This window comes from Takifugu flavidus, chromosome 20 (genome assembly GCF_003711565.1).
Source record: "Takifugu flavidus isolate HTHZ2018 chromosome 20, ASM371156v2, whole genome shotgun sequence".
Lineage (NCBI taxonomy): Eukaryota > Metazoa > Chordata > Actinopteri > Tetraodontiformes > Tetraodontidae > Takifugu > Takifugu flavidus.
The window spans coordinates 5687400-5699746 of NC_079539.1; the positions used below are offsets into that span (position 1 = coordinate 5687400).

Sequence of the window (12347 nt, forward strand, 5' to 3'; positions counted from 1 at the left end):
CTGAGGGAGTGAGAACCAACAACTACAGAGTTTAGCTGTTACTCCAGCAGTTACAGCAATCAAGTTATTTTCTGGAAAAAAAAGAAAAAAAACTATTTTATGGTTTCCATTGTGCACATTTGACACAATGAAACGACAAAGTCCGGAGAGTAAAAACAACATGTGTCAGCTCAGCTGTCATTAAAGGTTATAGCATCTGCTACAGTTTAACCTGGTTTAACAAGATGTTACAAAAGGTGTTTTACCTTTAATTGTGACAATTGATGAAGGTAACCCGATTAAACAGACGGGGGTGTGATACACAAAGAAAGAATGTGATATTTGTGACTGAATGAAACAAAACATGTAAAATGTACACATTACTTTATTTTATATCAATAACATGTCCAAACAATGAAAATAAGTAAGCAATCATGATGAAATTACACAAAATACAGCAAAGTTTCCAAAAGATTAAGCATCTGGCTCATTTACTAAGAAAATGTGAAGCAATATTTATATTATATCACCGAGACGATAAACCAGTATTATTACTAGCAAATTGCGGTAATACATTTATTTTTCTGGTATAAACTGAATATATACAATTTTAAACCCTTTCAGCTTCATTTGAAAAACACAACTGTCGAAAATGCTTATCAGGAATAGGCAGGCGTGTTAAATAACAGTTTTCAGACACAGATGACATGAAATTCTCCACAAAAATAATCTCAGACTTCACCTCTATTCTAGGAAAATAGTGCACGGCAATGATTGGAGTAAGAAAGAACAATATCAAAAGTACACCTATGAACCTTATAGAAAATATATGCAACACAAACCTCAGCTCAAACTAACACGCACCTGAAACGTCCGCGATGCCAAATCCTGACAGTCCAGCTATCGACAAGGTCACGCGTTGGATTCGTGCCTGTAAACGACGATCCTTGTCCCCAAAATGATGGGAAATGTAGAAAAACGCAAGGGGATTATCGTATTGCTTTGAAGGGGTCGAGGTTAAGATGGCAACGTTTCGCAGAAGCTTCGCCGCGTGCGTTTGCGTTACATTCCCTCGGACCCGCCGACGTCTCGGCCCTAAAGTGATTGTTCGAACGTTGATTGCGAGTAACTCCTGCAAGTGAATGCAGCAGATGGAAAGCACGAATGACTCTAAAAGCACCGTGAAACTGCTTCGACAGACACGTCCCACACCATCGCGGTCGGATTAATAACGCATTCATCAGCTGTGGTTCAGATTTACAGAAGAAAATGTTTGTTTTTGACTGTTTGATCCAGTATGAATCAGAGACCTTTAAAAAGGTGTCAGACTGGCCAGTAATGGACTCCATCTGCATGCACGCTCCAAGTATTCATATGCAAATGTGGACTCTGAAATTCAGAGCCTGTCTTCCCTTCAGAGAAAGGTCAAAATTACAGCATTCAAACCCAGGAAAATACAGTACAAAACACTACAACACTGATTGCATTAAACACCAGCAGGAGCCCGACAGGCGTCTTGAACGAGACTTTGTCAGATGTACACTTCAAGCCAGTAAATTCTCCCCGGCGTCCATCAGGGTGTGCAAACTGATCATCAGCCCGGAGCTGTTCAGAACCCCCCCCTTACTGTTCCTGTGCATCGTGCACTGTGCCTGTGTGCAGTGATCATGTGACCTGGCTGTTAAGTGGGCCGGCGGTCACATGCAGTTGGCCACGTTGCTGGAGCCCTGGCCAACGTCCCTGATCTGGCTGATGTGACACGAACAGACGGCCACGCCGGCTCCGGCCCGGCAGTGAGACACCGAGCCCACCAGCTCCCACCTGAGAGCACGAACCAAGATGTCGTTTCAAACGCGCTGCATTTTCTTTCATCCTCAACGACAAAAACAAACCCTTCGTGTGTGGTCGCCTCACCTGTTCATTCGAGGCTCGAAAGCCTCCACTGTGTTCAGGTAGATGTTCCCGTTGTGGCCGCCGACTGCGAAAACTCTTCCCATGATGGTCGCGACCCCAACCCCCCCGCGCGGGGTGGTCAGCTCGGACACGTACTCCCAGTGGTGCATTCTTGGGTCAAAGCGCTCTACGGAGCTCAGGGGTGAGTTGTCATCAAATCCGCCTTCGGGATGAGAAACAAAAAAGGCTTAACGGCCAATTTACCTGGACTGGGACGTACCGGCAGCTCATGCCGGGACTATAGTTTAATACGTTATCGTTCAATCAGAAGGAAAAATGCCACAACGGAAGTGTTAATGAATCCTGAGTGACTCTTCAAAATTCAAACTGTGCTATAAAAATCTTATCCTGGCTCTGTGAATCAGTTACTCAGGTGAGTGTGTGGAGGAGCCATGTGACCTGGATGTTTACATGGGATTATTGGCATCGTTTAGCAGTTTACAACCGAATAATGACCCGCCAGCATGAAGCCATGAAGGTTTTCCCTCCTCTCACCCACGACGTAGAGGCAACCGTTGAGTTTGCTGACGCCATTGCCTGCCCGCCGCTGCCCCATCTCCCTGACCTCCATCCACTTGTTCAGATGGGGGTTGAAGCGCTCGACGCTGGACAGCGACGCCACGCCGTCGTTGCCCCCCACAGCATACACAAAGTTCTGGCAGAACGAGTTAAGTGAGGAGTAAATACACGAGTCGCCTTTGGATGGTCGGCTCTGCCGGCTTACCCCGAGGGCCACGGATCCCACCCCGCCTCTGGGGGTGTTCATCGGAGCGACGGCGCTCCAGGAGTCGCTTTCGATGTCGTAACGCTCCACGTCGTTAAAGCAGGAGTTGTCATCCAGGCCTCCGATGGCATAGATGGGACCACCCAGAGCAGCCAGAGCTATCCCCCTCCTGAAAAAGCACTTTTCCTTAAAGTTTGATATGACCCCGTATCTGAATCCAGTATCTTAGTCAGAGCTCTCAATGAGCTTTCTGCACCTTTTAGTGTTCATGGAAGCTTTCATCATCCACTTGTTGGTGAGAGGGTCAAACATCTCCATGTTGCCCAAGTGTTCATTTCCATCATGACCCCCAACTGCATAAATCTTACCTGCGTAGAAAGAACATCAAAACAGGTTCAAGCAATTCTATGTACAAGTCAGAGTATGGACTTATACATAGTGTCAAACTCCCACTTCCTGTTTGGTTGCAGGGAACATTGCTCTTACCTCCTACAGAGATCACACCCACGTGTCGCCGTCTGCTGTTCATCTCAGGGCCGAAGAACCAGCTGTTCTTGGTGATGGAGTAGCATTCGATGCTGCGAAAGGGGTCGCCAGAACCTCCGCGGCCACCCACACAAAACAAAACCCCTGAAGACGTACAAAGAATCATTATCTCAACATCTGTAGGGTGAAAACCACAAAAACCTGAAGATGTTTGATACATCTTATATGATATATATATGAGATGCATGATATCATGTCATAGTATCTGTGGGTATATGTTGTGAATGTCACCATAAAGGCGCCACCTGCTGTCTGTTTACGGGGGATCGTACGAGCGGAGTACTCAAAGTCCTGCACCACTTTGTTGCTGAGGTGCAGGTGGTAATTCCTGGCTTCATCCATGAGGTCGCGACAACTCAGGCTACCTTTGATCATCTCGTCCTTGGCCACCGTTCCAGTGAGAAACTCCACGGGGAGCAGAGGGAGGCGCACCTGAGGATGAGAGGGGGCTAAAGCTCTTTAGGAGCATGATCGAGATACAACTGACCTCACTGGAGGTCTGAAAATGCAAAACTAACAGAAAAGCAAGCTCAAAATGGAAATGGACGGACTAACCTGAGACATGATCTGGTCCAGCCAGGGTTCGTGGTGCTGGGGGTTCGCTTTCAGCCACTTCACTGCCGCGTTATACACCTGCGTCTCCGAGTGGATGTTGAGCTCACTGGAGGACAATAATGTCCGCAGGTGCTGGGGTGACACGCACGTGAAGTCCTCACATTCCACCACCTCTGTGAAGTGCTCGCAGGCGTAGCGGTCGGCCATGTCCATCAGGTCCACCCGGTTGTGGCTCTCAGCGAAAGTACGAACCGCCAGGCAGTTGGTGGGGTGAAAGTGGGCTTTCATGTACTCACAGCAGGCTCTCGCCACCAGCTCCACCTGGAACAGTCACGGAGAAACCAAGAACGATAATGAAGAGGAGAAAAGCCAGGCATTTGGCCTGCTGGCCGTCATAATCCGAGTTGGTTTCACCTGCAGGATACAGGCAGCGTACAGCAGCGGCTGCACATTGTCCACAGTCAAAATGAGCTTGGAGGAGTAGGCAAACTGCACCAGGTCCTGGATGGCATCACCATCGAAGTCCTTGATCACAATTAGTTCCTGCTTTGCCTCAGACATCTCTGACAGGAACATCGCCCTGAGGAAAACATGACCAACATCACAGTTCGGTCCTATCAACACATAAATACTCTAGAAGCCCCAACTAAACATAAAAGTTTAAAGTTCCTTACCGAAAGTAAGGGATGACACAAGCCAGCACTAGCTTGTGACATGGTATCAGCCTGCTGCCAACCTAAAAAAGGGAAATAACGAGATGTATGTTTAGAGCGATATTGTTCTAGAGTAATAACAAGCTAAATGCCTCGGCCACATTCAGCCAACAATATCAGGGATTAACACGAACATCCTAATTAGTTTCCACCTTTGCCACGTATGTGTTTGCAGGTTAGTCTCTATTAGAGTTTTGGTAGCCTGCTGGAGGGGCAGACATGAATAATATTTGGATAATTCTCTCTACGGCCCTCTTTAATATCCAGGACACCAAACATTTAGAGAGTGTGATGATCAAACAAAGCACTCTTCTCAAACTTTCGAATATTTTGCTGACTGCAAAGACAAGTGGCCTACTTTCAGCGTAACATCGCAGAGCTCTCCCACTTCATAGAAATGCCTGAGGGAGTTATGGAAGTCTTTCCAAGCCTCACGAGCCTCAAAGATGAAGGATCCATCGGGCTCGTATTCAGCCTTTGACGCCCTGTTTCCAATTCGCTTCTCTTTGGACTTCGGCTGCTTCTCTGGCACCACGTCCCCCGGTGCCATCGTCAGCTACAGACAATAACACCTACAGACGGAGTTCAAATCAAGAGTTACAGATTTATTTTCTCAATTCAACATTGCTGGGTTCATTGTTGATCATCGTGTTAAAGAATTTGAGCTAGTTTTCTCTTTGCTAATGCAGCGGCAGATAAAACCAGAAAAAAAAGAACAAGTCAGAGCACAGTAGAAAGTGAAGGAACAGAAAAGTGAAATTAAAGCTGGTGAGGGGAGGCAGCACCTGCCAGCTGAGCACGGTCGGCTCTCCAGCATTAGTTCCTCTTTATCTTTAGTTCCAATTGAAGCCAAACGTGAAACAAATGAACGCAGCACAAACGTAATATAGCAGCAGCAAAACAACAGGAATGTCCTACCTAATAGAGCCGAATCTGATGAAGACTCTTCACGGTTATGTGACAAAAATACTGAGAGCAGCCAGTCAGAGGGCCACGCTCCTCCCACGCCCTACAAATGATGCACTGTCTCCCTTTAAAGCCGAGTCTCTGGCGGCGGAACAGATTTGAGCTCGCAGCCCTTCATCATTAGTCCTCTCAGCTATAAGATCAGAGACATCAAGTCCCATCCTACGCAGTGGTAATCAAAGGCGCTCACCACTGCTTCTACTCCTACTTGGTACCAACATGAAGGACTCCAGCAGCTGTCAGAACACTTTTATTGCCTCGAGATGAAACATTACGATGCTGTATTATTTAGCAGAGGCCCAATCAATAATTTAACACCAGACATTTTCTGGTGTGCACCTTTGGATGAGGAAAAAAACCCATACATCTACCATAAGAAACAAGACCCACTATAAAACTAGAATATAATAGCAGGAACACAGCACCTGAAGATGCGAGCGCACGTCTAAAAGTATAAGATTCTACTGATATAAATAACCTAAATGTCTATGAGGACTGTGTTGATATTGATAATGTTGATATTCTGCAATTGCATTGTTGGTCTTTTCAAAGGAGAAAACAAAGGCACAAAAAATATTCAATACAAATCTGGATACTGTCGTCGTGCACTCAGCTCTTTCCCAACCTTCTGTAAAGTAATTCTATTTATTAAATTAGATAAGGCGGCTTTCACACCAAATTTAACCAAAGCAAAAAAGTATGCAGGCTACTACTTCATGCAAAGTCTCAATATACACAAAATAATGCGTGTGCAAACATGTAAACATAGTAGCCACAACGAAGAGATGGACAGGCAGCATATTAGATACAGCAGTATCAACGTCGTCAGTAACTTAGATGTGAGTTAAGAGATCATAACAGATGAAAAAAACAAAAACAAAACAGTGGTTTTAACTGTGGACATAGATAGAAATAACATCAAACACAGTCGACACTTTAGAAGGTCGATGTTGGGGGGTGTCAGGAAGCTAGCAAACATTTCCACAAGTTACAGGTCGTATTTCTAAATGTAAAGCACAAGATGTCTTTTAAATAACATATAATGTAACTACACGAAAGAGTAAACCACTGTAGTCTGCAAACGCAGTAATGCTGGCTGTTCTTTTAGGTTTATGCAATGACAACAATTAGCAGAGAGCCTAGCCATCGTGCCGAAGCAACCGCTAACTGTCAAGGAGAGGTGATTTAACGACTTATTTCGTCAAAATTTGCTACACAAATCGATACACAATGCTACGGCGCGCTAGTAAATTACTGCATAAATTTCTGTTTTTTTTTTTCATACCTCATGTCGCAGGAACAATTAAAATGCCGGCTTCATTGAGCAGAATATTTGGATTTAGCACGTTTGTTGTGACTTCGGGTGCTTCATGGGTATTGTAGTTTTATAGGCTTTTATAGGCACGTCGGCCAACCCCCCCAAACATAATAAGTGATATTTAAAAATACGTTCAGCGTTGTAGCATTTCAGAACCATGTCGATTCATCTTTAAATTTAATTATTCTAAAATACATACATCAAAATCCACAGAAATAGGTTAAGTAAATAAGATGCTGTGTGTCAGGCATGTAAACATGCGATTTTGGAAACTGACAGTATATCTTGTGCTGTATCATTATTATATTTTATATTTTGCTCCAAACAATGACACTTTCAAAAAACAAAAGCACTAAACTGTAAAGCAATGTGCTGTGTCAGGAGATGTGATGTGTTGGACTGTTTAACTACTGGTCCATTAAGTCTCATCCGAATAACACAATAACACCATATTGGATTTATTCTACTGTTATTTGTATCTGCATTAACATCTACACAAATATTGAAATCTATTAGGGTATATTTCTAAAACAATTATACAATGTTTATTTGTTTTCTGGGATGGATATCCAAGGTAGTTTTCTGTGTCAACTGGACTGGGTTTCTTCTCTTGAAGACGTTTCACCTTCTTTCCAGAAGGCTTCTTCAGTTCTGAACTTGCTGGGGACAGAGCTTGAAAATATATAGCCCCTGTGGCATGCTAATGATCTGGGTGGTCACCTGAGTCGTTCACCTTTGCTTCAGTTACTGTTTCAGTAACTACTGAAACAAAGGTGAACGACCCTGCTAACGACTCTCAGGTGAAGGCGAAACATCTTCAAAAGAGAAGACAAACAGTCCAGTTGGCACAGAACACAGAATCTACACAGATATGGGATGGTTAGTTCCTCTGAATCCATGAGTTTTACATATGGTTTTAGATTAAAAGATTAAAACATAACTAGACAAGTTTAGACATTGATCATGTTTATTTTTAAGGAGTAGAAATGTACTGTCACATTTCAGAGATGTACATTACTGATGGACAAATAAAAAGAAGTGGCACGTCCGTGTGTTTTATCTGTGCTGCTTCCTCTTTTTCAGGAGTGCATTCCGTAGGGCAATCTGAATAAAGAACAAAAAATAATCATATATATGATATAAACTTATGTTTAAAAAAGAAAACGCCACCCTGTTTTTAAGAGGTGCAGCTTACCTGTTTGTCTCTGAAGGAGCGTTTGCCTTTTGTTCTGACGTTCTGACTCTGCCTCATCATCATGAAGTTCTTCGTCCTCCTCTTCTCCTTGTTGCTGGTGCTGGCGTGAGGGTTCAGTTTGGTTCGCTTCTTCACAAATTCCTTCCGGTCGCTCCGTCCCGCCTAGAACAATCACAATCAAATGACATTAAACCAGTCTGGCTCCGACAGATCAAGAGGTCATCGCAAATAGAAAAAATAACAACTTGCTGAGAGAAGAACGGAAATAACTCGTCGTTATTGCTACTTTCCCTTAACTCTTCCATTCTTCAGTCGAACATTTCCACTGTCCCCGTGTTCTTCGTTTGCATGGGTGACGTAAGCGTGTTTGAAGCGCCATGCTTTCAGCTTTACAATTAAATCTAAGCGATTACTCGAGGCAGAGGAAATTCCTCGTTTATTTGTTGGTACCCGAATTACTTTCAGCATTTCAGCCCTAGAAATCAAAGTTTAAACCTTCCAAGTTAGAGCTGACACAGATGCGAGGATACCTCACGGACATGTTTGCAAGCATTATTAATAATGCACCGACTGAAACGGTGCACCCGATTATTGAGCCCTTCGTGTTTTACGGACTGGACACGTGCTTCCACGTGTAAAAGGGACAGAGCTCTCACCATCGCTGTCGCCAGACGGGTTTCTTTATCTGCTTTTGGTTTCTTATGCAGTTTCTCAATGTCCCTTAAGGTCAGCAGCTCCCCTCTGTGAGAATAAAAAACAAATCTTAGATTTCTAGACCATCCTTAGACTAAATTTTGGTTTGTCCACAGCTTTGCTAACCTGCTGTCATCCTCGTTGTCCATGTCCACCATCTTCCTCTTCTGGCCCTTCCCCGCTGCAGCGTCGACCTCCTTGGCTATCTGCGCCAGGCGGATCTTCTTGAAGTCGTCTTGCGTGAGGAGCCTGCTGCCGCTGACCGCTGCCGCTTTAGCTTTCCTTTCCTCGATGGGAATGCTCTGAAGCTTCTCCGCCTGACAGGAATTCAGGGAACCAATAGCTCAAAGCAACACAACAGCAAGAGGGAAATGCTCTGATCCTCAAGACTCACCACTTCTCCTGTGTCCTCATCAGAGGAGTGATGGATATCCACCCATTCTCCGTCATCCTCCTCCTCCTCGTCTTCATCACTAACGCTCTCCCAGCCATCTGGTGGACATTATCAAGAACTTTAGCTTTGTTATCGATCATAGAACAGAACAATTTGTGAATTTGTTGCCTTAAACTGAACACTGTGATATCAAGCTGGATTCTAGATCGTTTGCTGCTCACCTTCATCGGCCTCTTCCTCATCTTTATGTTCCCCTTCCACCTCCAGGACTTCAGCTCCAGGAATGTAATCTTTAGCTTCCAGCTCTCCATAATCTTTGATCTTGGCCTCTTTGGACGCCTCTGTGGGTCTCCCCTAGACAAAAAGCACAAGACGTCCACTAATGTCACCATTAAAAGTACAGCAGGCCATCCGGACTCAGCTCAGCGCTGCTCACCCTGTCCTTCTTATGCAACATCTGGGGATTAAGACTCCGAAACAGCTGGATCAAACCTCTGGCAGACATCATCACATCTGAGGGTGACAGTGCACAAAACGCATAATTTCACCTGAAGATTTTAACATATGTCTTAGAAGTGATGACATAAAGCCAGACTGTCACTCACTCTTGTCTTTGTGGGTCTTATACTGGGCCAGATCCTGCAGCAAGTCTTCGTTGATGGCGAGCGGGCAGCGTCCTGCGACCTCCTTGATGGCATTGATCCTTGAGGACAAGAAGGCTTTTAAAAGTCATCACTGACATCATGCCAGTGATTGATTGATTTTTCTTTTCTGGAAAAAGAAAAGCTGCTTCTTACCCCACAGTCATGACCTCTCCAGAGTTTCTGTCTGTCACAAAGTTGTTGGCGATGGTCATGATGACAGGTTCAATGATCTGCAGAGTGGAAGAAACACAGGAACGCGGTTAAGAAGGTGAAGCTCTGCCCCATATAATGTTTGCAGATGTTAAGACGTTACATCTGGTGGGACGAGCTGGTGGGAAGACTGAGCGGCACACAGGAGAATCTTTGTCACCTCTTAAAAAATAAAAAAATAAAAAAAAATCAGTTTAGTCTTATCAGCCGAGGGAAAACAGGTTTTTGATTGCTGAATCATTTTTTACCTCTTTGGTGGGGCTGTAAAAACCTCTGGAGGAAGGGATAAAAATTAAAGAGGAAGAGCTGGAAAGAGAAAGAAAAATGATTCACATTTAAAGGATTCCTTACTGAAACATAACAGATTAATATATTCCATTTTCTTTCATACCTCATGGATTCCAACCAGTCTGGAAATCAGCTCCATCAACATGATCTTCACCTCAAAGCGCTCTTTAGAGTCCTCCAACTGTTTTAACAGTTTTTCTGCAAAATCTATACAAAAAAAGATTATTTATCTTTTAGCATTCGTAAAACCGTGAGAAGAAAAATAATGCTTGAATAATTCTGTTGGCTAACCTTGAGGGTCATGAATGAGGTGAATGGCTGAGAAGTTGAACACTTCTGGTTTCTTCTTTTTCTTGTGTTTCTGTCCAACAAGATTTACAACAACACTCAATTCAATGAAACACAAATGAAACATTAGGAGCTGTGCGTCTGCACAAGTAACACTAGAGGTACCACAAGGACTTTCATGGCCTTTTCCAGCTTCTTCTTGTTTTTGCTGGTTTTCTTGCCGGTGGAGTATCTGACCTTTAGGTCTCGAGCTGTTGGGCCCTCTGCCTGTATGAAGCAATGCAACCAATTTTAACCACATTTCTATATCTAAATTATTTTCCGTACAAGCTAAGACCAACTCAAGCATCTTTTGTCAAACCCCTTTCTTATTTGTCACTTGCCTCTGAATCTGAATCACTGTCATTCTTCTCCTCTTCATCTTTGCCCAGAAAGAACTGAAGAGCTGCAACGAGGATCTAAACAGGACCAAAGGAAGGTGTCTCATATATATTCTTTTTAGTAAGAGAAGCATTCCAGTAGAAGACTTACCTTTGTCACTTTGGAGAAACACGCTGTGGTTATGACATTAACGGTTTTGGCATCATTCCTGTGACGGAAAGAACAAAAAAAGGGAATAAGAAAACAAGAACTTCTATGTAATGATGTCCAGCTTGGAACTTAAACCCACCATATGTTTCTTCTATAAAGTTCCACCATTACATCTAAAGAGATCTTTGCTGCTGTGGCATTGCTGTCCCTCAGCATGGTGTACATGAAGTTTTGTAACATCTGAAACACAGATGACACATGAAGGTGCTTTCCCAGGCAGCCTTAAAACTGTTGAAGGAAACCTCAAAAATGAATACACACCGTGTTCATTTTGTTGTTTTTGTGTTTAGCATTGATGTTTTTGATATCTGATACAATGTGGGTGTACAGCGTCTGTGGAGAGGAAGACTCTTGTTTAGGATGGAACCTACATGCCTAAACACACAAAGCAATGTTACCAATGTTTCATATATTTCTTCACATGCATTTACCTTCCTGAGAAGTTTGTCATGACATCTGAGAAGTTCAAAGAAGAGCTCCAGGAGTCTGGTGGGGTCGATGAGATCTTTATTCCTCAGAAGAATGAGAGCTTTGCAGAAGGTCTGTCAAGGAGAGGAAGCATTCTTATTATGTTTAATTATATTATTGTGTTTAGATAAAAAGCTGCGTTGATCTTCTCACCATTCTTAATTCTGGATCCAACAAAGTGTGGTGACCCAGTAATAACTCAGACAGCTCTTGTGGAAAGGTAGACAGTTGCTGCACGTAACAATGGCTAATCTAGATCAGGAGAAGCACTTTTATTCAACACAGCACGATACACACGGAAGATGACAACGGCTGAGCAGAAATACATACATCACTAAATCCTAACATACCTGTGCAAGAAACATGACCAGATCCGCCAGCTCCTTGTTCGGTTTATTAGGTTGAAGTTTGAAAATCTGTACATTGGACTGGTAATGTCGGTGCTGTTGTAGAAACTGTTGAAAACATAATTACGAACGCAGTAATGCAGTGACCGTTCACCAAAGCTGAAAGCATTGCAAACCATGTTTATTATCCCGAAAGCATAGAAAAGTTAAAAACACTTACCTCATCCACATAAGACTGTGGATCTCGTTTAATGAGATTCTGCAGTTGTGGCAAATTACTCGGTAATTTGTTATTCTGTCTTCCCGACATGATGTTATACGATTACAAGAGTATGATAGAGAAAAGCGATGGAAAAATAAAAGAAATAATCAGAACAGCGTGGCAGAGACGTAGGCTGCCATTTAACCTCAATTCCACATACGTCATTTCTTGTGCGGGCTACGTCACGTCCGCTTCGGTAAATGTCAATAAAGT

General features: G+C 43.5%; 2 protein-coding genes across 5 annotated transcripts; both read right to left on the reverse strand.

Moving 5' to 3' along the window:
- Positions 1–346: 346 nt before the first annotated feature.
- Positions 347–6848, reverse strand: klhl8 (kelch-like family member 8). 4 transcript variants are annotated; one of them, XM_057019052.1, is made up of 12 exons: positions 6722–6848; positions 4829–5042; positions 4432–4493; positions 4172–4337; positions 3758–4078; positions 3568–3634; positions 3143–3286; positions 2913–3024; positions 2657–2825; positions 2428–2587; positions 1894–2095; positions 347–1800 (listed from the first exon to the last, which is right to left on the reverse strand). In XM_057019052.1, the coding sequence occupies exons 2-12, from the start codon at positions 5018–5020 to the stop codon at positions 1677–1679; spliced, it is 1719 nt and encodes a 572-aa protein (XP_056875032.1). In that variant the 5' UTR covers positions 5021–5042; positions 6722–6848; the 3' UTR covers positions 347–1676. The 4 variants fall into 4 exon arrangements, with proteins under 4 accessions (XP_056875032.1, XP_056875031.1, XP_056875029.1 ...); XM_057019051.1 differs by having other exon boundaries at positions 3475–3634; XM_057019049.1 differs by having other exon boundaries at positions 3448–3634.
- An 855-nt stretch (positions 6849–7703) lies between these two features.
- On the reverse strand, positions 7704–12326 carry sdad1 (SDA1 domain containing 1). The gene is made up of 22 exons (XM_057019047.1): positions 12093–12326; positions 11876–11980; positions 11679–11777; positions 11489–11599; positions 11319–11390; positions 11137–11237; positions 10998–11055; positions 10846–10924; positions 10632–10729; positions 10470–10539; positions 10282–10385; positions 10139–10196; positions 9994–10052; positions 9834–9910; positions 9642–9739; positions 9473–9549; positions 9258–9390; positions 9037–9134; positions 8769–8959; positions 8606–8690; positions 7950–8111; positions 7704–7858 (listed from the first exon to the last, which is right to left on the reverse strand). Exons 1-22 carry the CDS (start codon positions 12180–12182, stop codon positions 7811–7813), a joined length of 2073 nt encoding a protein of 690 aa, XP_056875027.1. The 5' UTR covers positions 12183–12326; the 3' UTR covers positions 7704–7810.
- Positions 12327–12347: the final 21 nt, after the last annotated feature.